This window comes from Saccostrea echinata, unplaced genomic scaffold (assembly GCF_033153115.1).
Source record: "Saccostrea echinata isolate AGI-Se365-2 ecotype Australia unplaced genomic scaffold, CSIRO_AGI_Sech_v1 ptg000049l, whole genome shotgun sequence".
In the NCBI taxonomy this organism is placed as follows: Eukaryota; Metazoa; Mollusca; class Bivalvia; order Ostreida; family Ostreidae; genus Saccostrea; species Saccostrea echinata.
In genome coordinates this window covers 1,929,783-1,943,357 of record NW_026889798.1, presented here as the reverse complement: position 1 = coordinate 1,943,357, position 13,575 = coordinate 1,929,783, and the positions used below count along the sequence as shown (strand labels likewise).

General features: G+C 32.7%; 1 protein-coding gene across 1 annotated transcript; it reads left to right on the top strand.

The window, feature by feature from the left end:
• Window positions 1-8,968: 8,968 nt before the first annotated feature.
• LOC133203281 (con-Ins Im2-like) lies at window positions 8,969-13,100 on the top strand. Its single transcript, XM_061339099.1, has 3 exons — window positions 8,969-9,225; window positions 11,079-11,337; window positions 12,190-13,100. Exons 1-3 carry the CDS (start codon window positions 9,208-9,210, stop codon window positions 12,441-12,443), a joined length of 531 nt encoding a protein of 176 aa, XP_061195083.1. The 5' UTR covers window positions 8,969-9,207; the 3' UTR covers window positions 12,444-13,100.
• Window positions 13,101-13,575: the final 475 nt, after the last annotated feature.

Below are 13,575 nucleotides of genomic sequence, written 5' to 3'. Positions count from 1 at the left end.
ACCGAGATAAGTTGCCATACATGTACATGTTTGTCATATATATATGTAATAACAGAATCAAAGAAAAGATATTAAGAGACCAGCCAACTTGCCCCTTTTCCCCAAAATTAAGGTTTTTCGTTTGCTTTTTCAAAGCTTGATTTCTTTCTTTTGAATAAGCTTTTTATGCCCCTGACATGAAATTGCAAGGGCACAAAGTGTTACCCTTAATTCCATCCGTCAATCCGTCATAATTATTTTCAGGAATTCTTATGCCGTGCTTGTATATAACAGGGTAGTTATTGGTACTTGTATGTTTTTTAAATTAATGAAAAAATTCTGACAAGCAATAAAAAAAGATAAAATAAATAAATAAATCCGTCAAAATCCTGGATTTTGCCAGTGCTCGACCTAACAACATCAAAAAATGGAGGTGGGGGATGGGATGAGGGGTGGTGGGGGTGGGGGATGTGGGGGGGGGGAGCAGCATCTAACGGAAAATTAACTAGAGCAAAGTACTGTATTCAGAAAAAGTGTGGGCCCCCCTGCCCCCCCCCCCCACCCAGCGTTCTACGGGCCTGTTTTATGTTAACCCATTTTAACGAAAGAACTTGCCCTGAGACTTTGAAAATTTCTGATAATTCATTGCTTTCTACGGAAGCCCGTTGAGGCCATTTCAGAGAAAGAAAATATTTTTATTGCGTTTAAACGCAATAATTATTGTGTTAAAACGCAATTATTATAATTATATAATTAAACGCAAAACATTGCGTTAAATCGCAATAACATTGCGTTTAAAGGCAAAACATTGCGTTTAATCGCAATGTATATTGCGTTTAAACGCAAAACACTTTGCCTTTAATCGCAAAAGATTTGCGTTTAAACGCAAAAATTTTGCGATTAATCGCAATACTTGAATCATATGAGATCAAAATCAAAATCAAATGAAAACAGATTGATCGATGTGTACTACCAAATTGACCAGTACTATTAATACCACTGAAACGTTTTTAATTAGCTGTGATACGTAAGCAATTGATCAAAGGCTTCATTTAAAGTGTTGGGTTCTAATACGTTTAAGTCATTCTGGTTGTTAGGATACCATTATTTTACTCCAAATCTCCAAAACTGGACATTTTGCAAAAAAGTAACAGTGTCGGATCCTAGTAATTATAAGCTTTGGCTAATTGATGTCTGATTTTAAACTACAGTATCATTGCGTTTATATGCAAAACAAATCCTTAAAAGAAGGGATTATTGCGTTTAAACGCAACATAATTGCGCTTAAACGCAAAAATATTATTGCGTTTAAACGCAAAAAGTTTAATCGCATAATTATTGCTTTTAAACGCAAAAGATTGTGTTTAATCGCAATCGTTTGCGATTAAACGCAAAGTGTTTTGCGTTTAAACGCAATAGACACTGCGATTAAACGCAATGTTTTGCGTCTTTATTATTGCGTTTAAACGCAATAAAAAATATTTCTTCCTCTGAACTGGCCTCAATGGGCTTCCGTAATGCCCCGGATTTTTATTTTGTTGCTGTGCTTGTAGAAAATAATTAAACTGCATTTTGATGTGTATATTAATGACTTACATATCACGTTCGAATTTTATATCGATTGACCAATTTCCACGAAAGTTGCTGACATTAGAATTTAAAAATTTGTAATCATTCAATTTTATCCGAACATTTTTTTGTTTCGCTGTGCTTATAGACAACGAGCTGAGTTTTGTTCTGTTTCCTTACAGTTCCAGTTCGAGTTTCATGAGTGACCCATTTTCACATTTTCTGAGTTGCCAACCCGAAAAATTCGTTATCTACCACTGGTATATAGCTCTTTAATCTGTAAATTTCTCCTTACGAAACCTTTCTAGCACGGGTATTGGAATGTGCACCCTTGACATATATGAAATAGACTGAGACACAAATGTAGAATATTATTACATAATGTAAGATGATAGTACAATGATCAAAATGTTGTCTGTTTAATAGACGTGACATGCGCATGAAGCGTGAAATTGATTGTTGTATGACATCACATTTTATGATAACTACGAAAAATTTCAGGTGTCAGTATTTAAATATTAAATAAATTTATATAGAAAACTTTGATGCCTGAAAAAAAAAACTGGTACCTTTTATCTCATGACAACTGAATAAATATTATAATACTTATAATAATTATAAAATTATATATATATATATATATATATATATATATATATATATATATATATATATATATATATATATATATATATATATATATAGACATATTTTGTCAGACTATAAGATTTTTTTTTAAATCAATGACTGCATACTCGTTCCAGAATGTCGTGTTTCTCCCCTCAGGCGATTAGGGCGAAGGTCGACTGGTCAGCTATTACAGATGACCTTGTGTCGGACAGTGCCCTGAACAAATTGTTGGTTTGGGAGTTAGGACAAAACAACTGCATTTTATGTTGATATAAAGTAGTGCAAAAAAAAAAAAAAATAAAATAAAATAAAATATACAATGATAAAAATGCACCTATCTCTACAGATTTAAACGTTTGAAAATTTGAAAACTTAATATAAAATATATATTGTAAATGAACTGCTTCATCAAATGTTATAATTAGCATTTTGCATATTCATTCAATTTCATGAATATTTAAATTACGGATATTCCTTCAAGAGATATAAACAGCGCCATCATAACATTTTCCGAGTACTCAAACTATATAATATTCACATCGGAAAAATTTAGATACTAGCATCAAGTCCACGAGTTGTATATTGAGTGTAAGATTGTCATGTAAGTTTTGAATTTACCAGGTGGCAGTAAATATACCAAATTTACATGACAAGTTGTGATGTAATTTTTCTTATTTACTGCCACCCGGTATAAATTAAAAAAAAATTTAGAACATGACAGGATGTTACTTTGATCTGGTTAGTGATCAGAGGGTTTATGAACCTTAAGCATGAAAAAATAGTCGAATAAATTTTACTCTTTCTTATTTAAAAAAAAACACGAAGAAACAGTGATTTGCACAAATTATAAGGAGTTCATACTCTTGGTTACGATTTTCTGACAGCGAAAGAATATCATTTGGTAAAGTTCGGATAATTTCATCACGGACGTATACTTTATAGTATTTATTTACTTGGATACTGAAGTAGCATGTAAGAGAAAATACATTGTAGACTGACGTATAGAAAACAATCGATACCTTTACTTAGCCTTGAATTTCACAAAGAATCGCAGGTTTCAAGAAGACGTAAGTTTGACCGATAGTCCATCATTTTTCTTGTCAATCTGTCATTGCGCGCATGCACAAGAAGATGCATTTACTAACTGCCCTGCACGTTTGGCGCTTTTCTCTCGACCTTCACAACATGCTTGCACGTCCATTCAAAAACAATTTTGCAAGAAGATTATTGTGTGGGTTGGGAAAAATCGGTTTGACCGCAATGGATATCACAGCTGTTCGGCGGATCTTTCATCCAAAGGCAAACTTTGAACTTTTACTTAGAGAATGGCCAATGACTTCTTGTATAGTGTACCTGGTCACCTTGTTGTTTTCAACAACGTAAGGTTTTTAAAGACGCTTTTTTTCCAAATTAAAAAAAGAATGCATAATAATAATAATCAGATTCTTTTATATAAATACACAAATCTATAAGAATTGGACGCTAATGTTGCAGAAGAAAAATTTTTGGTTGAATAAAACTTGAATTCTCCAAATCAATTGGACTAAAAAAAAATAAAAATCCTCTGTGATATATCATATATGTGCATTTTCTTGTTTTGCTTGGCACTCACATAAATAGTTTGATTTTATTTTGTAAATTTGAATTAGTTGTGTCTATATTTCTCATTTTGTTTTTAAATTTGGCCCAAATTATTGTCCACAATTTTATTTCTTCAAAAGAATAGGATTTCTAAAAAATATAATATGTGTTACATGAATCTAAAATATGAGAAGGGGGCACTAAAAAGTGCATACGTGTAACAGAAATTTTTCTCAAAATAAGGAGTCTAAAAATGGATAATAATGTGCAAGAATTTAACGATTTAATGAAGTAATCAAGCTACAGATCTTGAAATCACTGAATTTTTTTCTGCATAAATAAATATATTTTTATAAACGTACAAAATTAGAACAATTGTAGAATTTGTTAATACAACCTTAATCCTGCTATATAACAAACACATTTATTATATGATTGAATAATTCCCCTCTTTCTGATTGGCTGAGATCCAACAATGTTAGAAAAATACTACATTATATTGACCTGCACGTGATCTTCCAGGTCAATATAAGGAATTATTTATTCTACATTGGACTAAAAATAGATAGGGAAATTCCAAATTAATGCAAATAGTTTTGGAAAGTTATTTCACTTGCATATGACATCCACTCATATGAACATAAAATTAAGGCACATAGATTCTTGGGTGAGGGGTCGGGGGGGGGGGGGGGGCAGGATTCCTGCCCCTCTCCCCACCTTTTGAGAATGTTAAGTTTTAATTTAAATTTTAAGGATAAAAAATTTCATTGTAAGCCCCCCTCCCCTCGAAAAGTTTATGTACCTTTACATCCCACCAAATAAAATTTTGATTTGAGAGAATTCTATTCCTTTTGGGGGGGGGGGGGGGGGCTAGTCAAAGATTTGTTTTCAGGTACGTTGTCAATTTTTTTTTCTTTTTAATGCCCCCTTTTTCAAAATTAATCCTATATATGTGCCTGACATTTATTTTTCTACATTGCACCTAAACTAGAATTAAAAATTTCAAAATAATACAACTGTTTTTTTTTTTAACTCTGTTTCTCTGATATTCGGCTAGTACTTCAGTAGATGTGAACAAGTAAGATGGCACGGATTGCTTAATGAATGTGTGTCATTTAATCATTGAATCATATAATAAAACAATTATTGCTGTTTTTTCGGTCAATACGATGATTTAGCCACCTTCGAAGTACAATATTCACCTCGCCCTTCGGGCTCGGTGAATATTGTACTCCTCAGGTGTCTAAATCATCGTATTGACCTCAAAAACCAGCAATAATTGTATATTATTATATGATTGAATAATTTCCCTCTTTCTGATTGGCTGAGATCCAACAATGTTAGAAAAATACTACGTTATATTGACCTACACGTGACCTTCCAGGTCAATATAAGGAATTATTGCAGGTCAATATAATGAATCACGTGACCTTCCAGGTCAATATAAGGAATTATTGCAGGTCAATATAATGAATTATTCCTGTTCCATTTTTTCATGTTACAATGTGTTCTTGTTGAAATTTCTCGTTAAAACTTTCAATTAAAGCAAAAAAAAAAAAAAAAAAAAAAAAAAAAGTCTTGTAGGAGTTTGCTATCATTTAATCATATAATAAAACAGTTATTGCTGTTTTTTGAGGTCAATACGATGATTTAGACACCTTCGAAGTACAATATTCAAATCGCCCTTCGGGCTCGGTGAATATTGTACTCCTCAGGTGTCTAAATCATCGTATTGACCTCAAAAACCAGCAATAATTGTATAATACTTTTAATTTTCTCGGAGATTCTCCATGCAATATACATTTGAAATACAGCTGCGACGAATTCGAATGAAAAAAGAGATGGAACAAACCTGAAAGGGTCGGGTTATAGGACATTATAAATAAAACTCAAGGGAAATTGGTTTTTCCATTTAAGACGAATTCCCATTAACCCCTATGTACTTTTGTAGTTCCAATTATAGCATAATAAAATGATTGTAATCAGGGCCTACTCGTTGTTTTAAACGACACGATCATTTAAAAGATAATGGATGATCTGAAAGACACAAAAGTATGGAGACGTTTTTCACCACACGTAGATATATATTGAAGTGAGAAGTGCAAAAACTATGACGAGGGAAAAAAAAGTCGCATCGGCTGAACGAAACAACATTTAGATAGCGCGATGTACATATGTACATTATATAGTGTAAAGCTTCTTGTCTCCGTGAAATTGCAAATGCAAAAGAAGCACATGAAATGATATTAGAAATTTAACTGATTTTGCATATAGCAGCATTTTGTTTGTCAAATGTTTTGTCCACCCCAGCCCCACGCCCACTAGTACTTTTTCAAAAAAATATACACGTACGTGCCTGGGCATATGCAATCGGAATACAATGACAAGCAAAAAAGGGCATCATACTACATGGATATTATTCAGGGGACACAACGTTAATTATCATGGATTGTCTATTTTTAGCATACATGAATATTGCCCAAATAAATCGAGGGGGAGGGAAGGGACACGAAATTTCCCTCCCCCACAGTTCTGCAGTAAGTAATTTATTTAGCTGATATTTATAATTTTCAAGTCAGAGTGAATTAACTTCAGATCTTGGGAAATATTGACCTCGTAATGTTATTTTCCTTTATAGGAATGGCGACAATTACCTATCTGTCCAGGCTGTTTGAGATGATTATAATCATCTTATTCGGTTTATTATGTAATTTTTCTCTTCGTAACTAGCAATATGACATTCTCACGACAGTTGTCAAGAAAGCTTGGCCAAATGTGACTTCTACCTGGTGGTCATATGGTGATGAAAATGCTTATAGTGCAATTCACACGATAAAGAGTTATACGGTTAATACACCGATATATTAAAGATCTAAAGCAATGCTGCTTGTTTGTCTCCGTGTTAAATGTAGATATTCACGTAAACTGTTTTTTTTTCGATATTATTGAATATCTGGTGACATATAGACCATTCATTCCCTGACTGCTTTAGGCAAGTAAGAAACAATTTCAGTATATATAGGGGAGAGGGGGCACTAACGAACAGAAATTCTTTGATAGGCACAAAAAAGTCATCAGTCGTTAATATAGAAGGTCTTTTTCCATTTGGTTTGTATAGTTTATGCTGGCAAAATACCCCCCCCCCCCGCTTTTCCCTGTTCCAAACGGCCAATGCTTGTGCTGAAATAACTGATACATGTAATTATTATGTTATTGGGTTGTTGGGTATTGTTTGAACTTATTTTTTCTCTGTTCATGGTCTGGGCATGGTCTTCGTACGTTCATTTTGAAATGAAGCGCAATCATACTGAGCTTCCCTCTTTCCAATTAAACGTTATAGCAATTTTGATTGCAATTCGTCCAGTGATTTCAAAATGAGATAACAATTAAGATTTATTACATTTTCAACAGTGAAATACTGAGATTTATTTATTGAATAAAAGTGATATTCTCTCACAGTGTGAAAGGATACCAAAATGATATTTTCTCACAGTGTGAAAGGCAAGTAAGTAAAAATAATTTCTGGCGTGTCATGAGATAGACATAGTAACTAAACATCTTAATAGAGCTAAAACTGCAAATTTCTTCCCAAATATGTTGTTAAAATCCATGCTATGTAATGTTTTCAATCTCACAACTGCTAAGCTATGACGTTTCAACCGCTCAACTACGACGTCAAGCCTAGCTATGACACTGACAATGACTGTGTTAAGAAAAGAGAGAGGCAAAGGGAAATCAAAGAAAATGTAATGAACAGAAAATTCAATGTTTTGTAGATGAATATGGAATTTATTTCACTCGTGAGATAAGATTTTTTGATATTTTCACTCGTGCTTCGCACTCGTGAAAATATCAAAAAATCCTGTCCCACTCGTGAAATAAATTCCATATTCATCTACAAAACATTGAATATCCTCCATATAGCAAAAGCAAATGAAAAAAAAAATCCCAAAGATTTTATAAAAAAGATCTTTAAATCTTCGGCCAATATATAAATCAAAAGTACAGATTCGTGCATAAGGACTCTGTAAAAGTTAAATAAGAAAGTAATACAAAGAAGGTAACAGCTTTTTGAAAATTTTGCAGATATATACATGTAGTAATAAAGAGCAGTGGTTTTGTGGTGAGTGTGGTATTTATTCGGTAGGGTGTGTTAAAGCGAGGTAGCCACTAAAAATATATAAACTTACATTTGTCGGTGCGTGTGTTTGGCAGGGCCGAGGAGCGGGGGTGTGGTGGGTGCATTGGTGGGTTTTAAACCCATATAATTTGGCATATTTTTTTTAAGATATTGCATGGGATGATATAAAAAAAATCTGAGGATGCCCCCCCCCTCCTTGTATAGTCCCTAATCTTCCCCGAGTTACGGTCGATCATTTATAATAATGTTGGGAAAAAGTCATGACGTTTGTTTTAACGACAATTTAATTCAAGGCCGAAAATAATAGACATTTGGTTGCCATTAGGAATAGTAAACATATATCGTGATCAAAAATAATTATTTCTATGTTTAATGATTTTGATATTTAGCCGTTTGCTGTTAAAATGTCGCGAATAAATTTCACTGAATGTTGTTCGAATGAAATATTTGCACATTTTTATATGCAAAAAATATATCTTCATTTCAAGATTTTTCTGATTTTTTTGGTTCCGACATTTCAAATAAATGATGAATCAAGGGTAAATCTGTTATTTCTTAATTTTGTTTAAAAAAAAAAACGAACTTAGAGCTTCAAGCTTTCTTAATGTAATGAAGAAATTGAAGAAACCCTTATCTTCTAGAAAATTTTTACCTGGATATGTCGTAACACGAAAGGTCTAACTTAAGGCAAACACAAGTTCTTAGGTATTCAAAATTTTGAAAGTTCGTCAGAATACAAATAGTAGCAAGGACAGAAATGATACGATTTTAAATGTTAAACAATCATATCTTAAATGTACAAATATCCAATATCAAGCCGCGTATTTAATCATTGAATGAGCTATAAAAGTGACAAGACTGAAGTTTCTTCTTTCTCATCCCTTCTGTCCGTTTTTCTGAGGGTGTTAAAAGCGGAAGATATTTTTTTTCTTCAATCAAAGGGAATTCATAAAAGTCGATAATTTCTATTCAAAAGAAAAATATTGGATGTCTTGTTTTGTAAGGGCGTGGAAAAAGAGTGTTATATAATTAATCGTCTAGATTTCTTCATTCTGGAGTCTGATTCCGTCTACGGAGTTCGGAGTATTGTAATTCTTTGTTTCCAATAATCTTTTAGACATTAGATATATATCCAGGCTTGATCACGCGTCTGGTAAGGATTATTAGAATCGACTGCCGCGGCTTCTCTCCGTCTTTCGTTGCTCAGCACGCGCAGGAGATACATCGGAGTGGAGAGGTCCCCTCCATTCGGGATCCTCTAATGTCGTAGACTGTCCCTAGGAGGAGGAGGCGCACCGAACAGACTTATGTCTTACAAAGACTGGGTAGGTTTTTTTTTTTCATATATATATATTTTTTTCTATTCATTTTTCTTTTTCGTTTGCGAGATTTTTTTTTTTGCCAAGCTCTTGTTGTTTTCCTCCTCGGCAGGGGTCAAATAAGATATGTTGTTTGTGTACTAGTGTTTTGACTTATGTTTTTCTTAATCGGATTAGCAAAAGATTAATGCAATTAAGAGGAACAGGAAGGGGAAATATTCCATCTGATATAATTTCCTAGTTTCCTGTTGGTAAGAAAATAATACAAATTTTATTATTTGCATAAAAGAGACTTCAGTAGTAAAATTTTGCAAAAATTAATTAAAAGAATTAGAAATTACAAAAAATATTTTTCTGCTGACTTTGGACATTTTACCTTTACGCCCTTCGTTGACCCCAAAGTTGTGGGTCGAAACGACATGATAGCCTTGCTGTTTGTGAAGGAGAGATGAAGGGTTTGGCCATGAGCCTTTATCGTTATGTCAATACTTGTTCTGTGTGAAGTTTATATAAAAGTCAAACCCCTGTCCAAATAGAACAAATTAAGAATTATCTCAGAGACTTTTAGGGAGCGGATCATTATTCTTAAATCTATTTTACAAAAATCGTTTTAAAAACTGAAGCATCTCTCTCTCTCTCTCTCTCTCTCTCTCTCTCTCTCTCTCTTCCCCTTGTAATAGTTTTTCGATCTATCAATGAATGAAAATTAAAAAAAATACAATTTAAGTGGGTTAATAATCGACATTCTTTAAATATTGAGAGTATAATTATTCATCAATTTCTTTTTGTAATCGCTACCAAATAATGTTTACGCTCTCTTCTTATACAATAGAAATTTCTACACAGAACCAACTGATATCAGAAGTTTCATTGAGTCGTTTAACTGTCAAAATTTGTATTCCGAAGCTTTGTAAGGATAATTAGTTTCCACAGCAGGAACAAATTGAACTTGTTCAAACTATCAAGGTCTTATGATTGAATTTCTATTGAGGCCAATGGCAGCCCTGATTAGTCTCTCTCTCTCTCTCTCTCTCTCTGATATGCAACCATAAGAGCTATATATCAAACAAGCACATAATATTTTGTTGGCGTTAATTTGATCTCAGAAAATTAGGAATATATCGCTAAAAAAAATAAAATAAAATAAAAAGCAAATCATATTTTGTATGTGTTATTTTAATCTCAGAAAATTAGGAATATATTTCTGTAAAAAAAAAAAACCCAATAATAACAATAATACAATTAATGCACGTCAAATATTCCACAGAGATTACCCTCTATTCAGGGTCTTTCACCGTCAATGTATATATATTGCTTATCTGTTGTTACCTCATTACACGACTCTGCCGTTCTGATTTGGTGATAAGTGAGGAAGACTTTAGTATACATTTAATAAATACCTGTAAATACATATTTTGTGATAAGAAGATCGATTTAATTCAAGTTTCCGTTGAGAAGTGTATAGGCATAATTAACATACAGTAATTGAAATCAACCCATACATATGTCATTGTTTTTTTTTTATTTAAAAAAAGGAGAAAACGTATCAAAACTTATAATATTTGCTTTATCGCAACAGAGTATACTGAAGCAAAATGTTAAGTCATGTCTAGGTAGTTGAACAGTCAGGTCTTCAGTCAGCTTCGCTTTTTCAACTTTATTACTCCCAAGTCAGCTGCATGCTTTGAATTTTTTTTTTTTGAAAAAATTCTCTGCAGTGTTGAATTAGAAATAAAATGTATACCGTAAGAACGTTCATCTTTTATCGCACGCACAGATTCTGCGCACGCATAAAAATACTACGTCATCACTACTCCCTTGTGTTTGCATAAAAATGATTAAAATTTATTTTTTCACAGTGCACCATGCGGGAAAACATGCCAGTAAAACGGACACATCAAATTTTTATACTCCTGTGTCTACATTTCACTATTGTACATTCATACTTTGAGCGTGTGTGCGATTCACGGACCGAGCAGCGGGGACCGGATCCGGAAGGAATATGTGGAGGCATGATACCGGAAATGCTCCATTTGGTATGTGATGGGGAATATTACGTACCCTCACATGCAAAGCGTGATGTATCATCACGTTCCCATAAACAAGAAAATAATGTTGGTAAGTAAAAACACTTCACTGCATGTACAAACGATTTCCATAAGAATTTATGTTAGAAACTGCTTAATATATAAAAATTGAAATCGAGGTCTTTGTTAGCAAATTGCATTGCAGGCAAACTCTTCTTTACATAGGGTAAACGATCTCTTTATGATAAGCACGCAATAAAAATATTGCGCAAATGTTGTAATGAATATTCAGTGACGTGTACATACAATACACATGTACAATCAAACGTCGATATATCGAAATGCGGAAATGTAATTTAAAACATATCCAAAAGTTCCAGGTGGAATTTTTTATTTAACATAAAGTCAGGAAGATCAAACCACTTCAACGCATAAGGGAATTCAGAATAGCAATATTAAAGATAGAGAATTTTAAATGCACCTGTATTAGCATTGTATAATGTAGGAAAGCAAATGATCAGAAACAATGATTTTATACAGAAATTAAAATAACTAGTCTTTTATTCACTCTGTTATTTGTCTTATTCAAGTACGTACAAATATTATTCATATTGACTTTTCATGAATATGGAAACGCTAACTAATGAGTGAAAATAGAGTTGTTTGAAATAAATATTTAATTCGAATCTAACACACCCACCACCTGGTCAGTCACTTACCTTGATCTTGGACCGGTAGATGGTAGTCTTTCACCGCGCCGTGGCACAAAACCGTTATTATTGCTATCACGCTAGCATCTCTTTGTCTCTTAATAAAAGAGGCAGAGACCTTTTTCTCATAATGAACCAAAAAGGGAGGATAATTGCTAATGAACATTAAACATTTTTAGAAATATTTAACATGAATCATATTTTAAGCTGAATTTCTTTTTTTTTTATTGCAGATTTCCCACGTTATTCGCCTTTAGAAGGACTAATCCTCGGCAAAAGAGAGGCCTCTATGTATTTATCAAACGAGCACTCCCGAACCAAGCGAAATACTTATACAGGCATTGTGTGCGAATGTTGTTATCACAGTTGCGATTATTTCGAACTTTTGCAGTATTGCGCAGTTAGGAAAAAGAGAGATACCAAACCCGACTCAATTTCAGCGAATTCTCACAATTCTGGAATAACGGTTGACAAGTTATCAAAATAGTAACAAATAAATCCGGATGTATTATTTGAACGACAGTTATTTTTATAATAGGGCATTTAAAACTTTTAAGATATGCTGAGAATCTCGTTTTATTTTGCTTATTCTTTTATTTGAGTGATACGTCATTCATGACGGCCATTCTTTAGGTTACATTGTACGATTGAAAACAAAGTGTTTTATTTTTTTGCTAAGTGTTTGGCGGAGAAGATGTATGGGCGATGGATATCTTCATTGTCTCAGCGATGAATGTCATCAGTTTCATCATTGTCCATTGTTCGCTTCATGTAAATTTCAGCGTAATTGTATACTGTGCCTTATGTATGAGTTCGTAAGAGAGAGAAAAACAATTGGTCCCATACCGATTTCTATTTAGAATTGTCGATTTCTTATAAGAGTTGTCGAACTTTATGATTTTGAATTATCTACCTTTTTCAAATATTTTGGACATGTTTGTTTTAATTAAAACGATTTCATGGTCCAGATAAGAGGCTGAAAAAAACATATATAGTAAATGTGAATTTTATTTGTTTTAAATTACTGTTGATATTTTTTTGTTTTACTTGAAAGTTGTGTTGACGATCTGAATAGAAATGGGTGAAACTGTCTCTCTTTGCCACCAACAGTGTACTTCTGGCAAATAAAGCTGGTGTAATCTTGTCTTTGTGGTTTTTTTTATTAAATGATAACATGTAAGAATACTACTCTTATAATATTATGTGGCAAAATAAAAAAAAAACCCTGATATTGGATGAGAGGATTAATTACCCTAAAAAGTGTTGAGGATATCCGACTTACCATTGAAATTTTAAGTTATTTTTTTTTCTTTTCAAAATTTCAATTTGTAACAATCATAAAATATTGTTCTTTACAAGAAGTTAAGTTCACAATATATTTTACAGTCACGTGGAAAGAAAATCAAGTAAGTGTCAATTCATTATAAGCGTGTTTTACTTATAAGAAAACTAATAGTTATTTTCCAGAATTTTATATTGATTTGAAGTACGTTGTTTTAAAATTGGCGATTGAAATAAATTAATATGTTCTCATCTTATTTGATTGTGAAACTTTCCAGTTTTTTACAAAGAATACATGCAGAACCTGTCTTCTGACTATCTTGATTCTTTGTTTAATA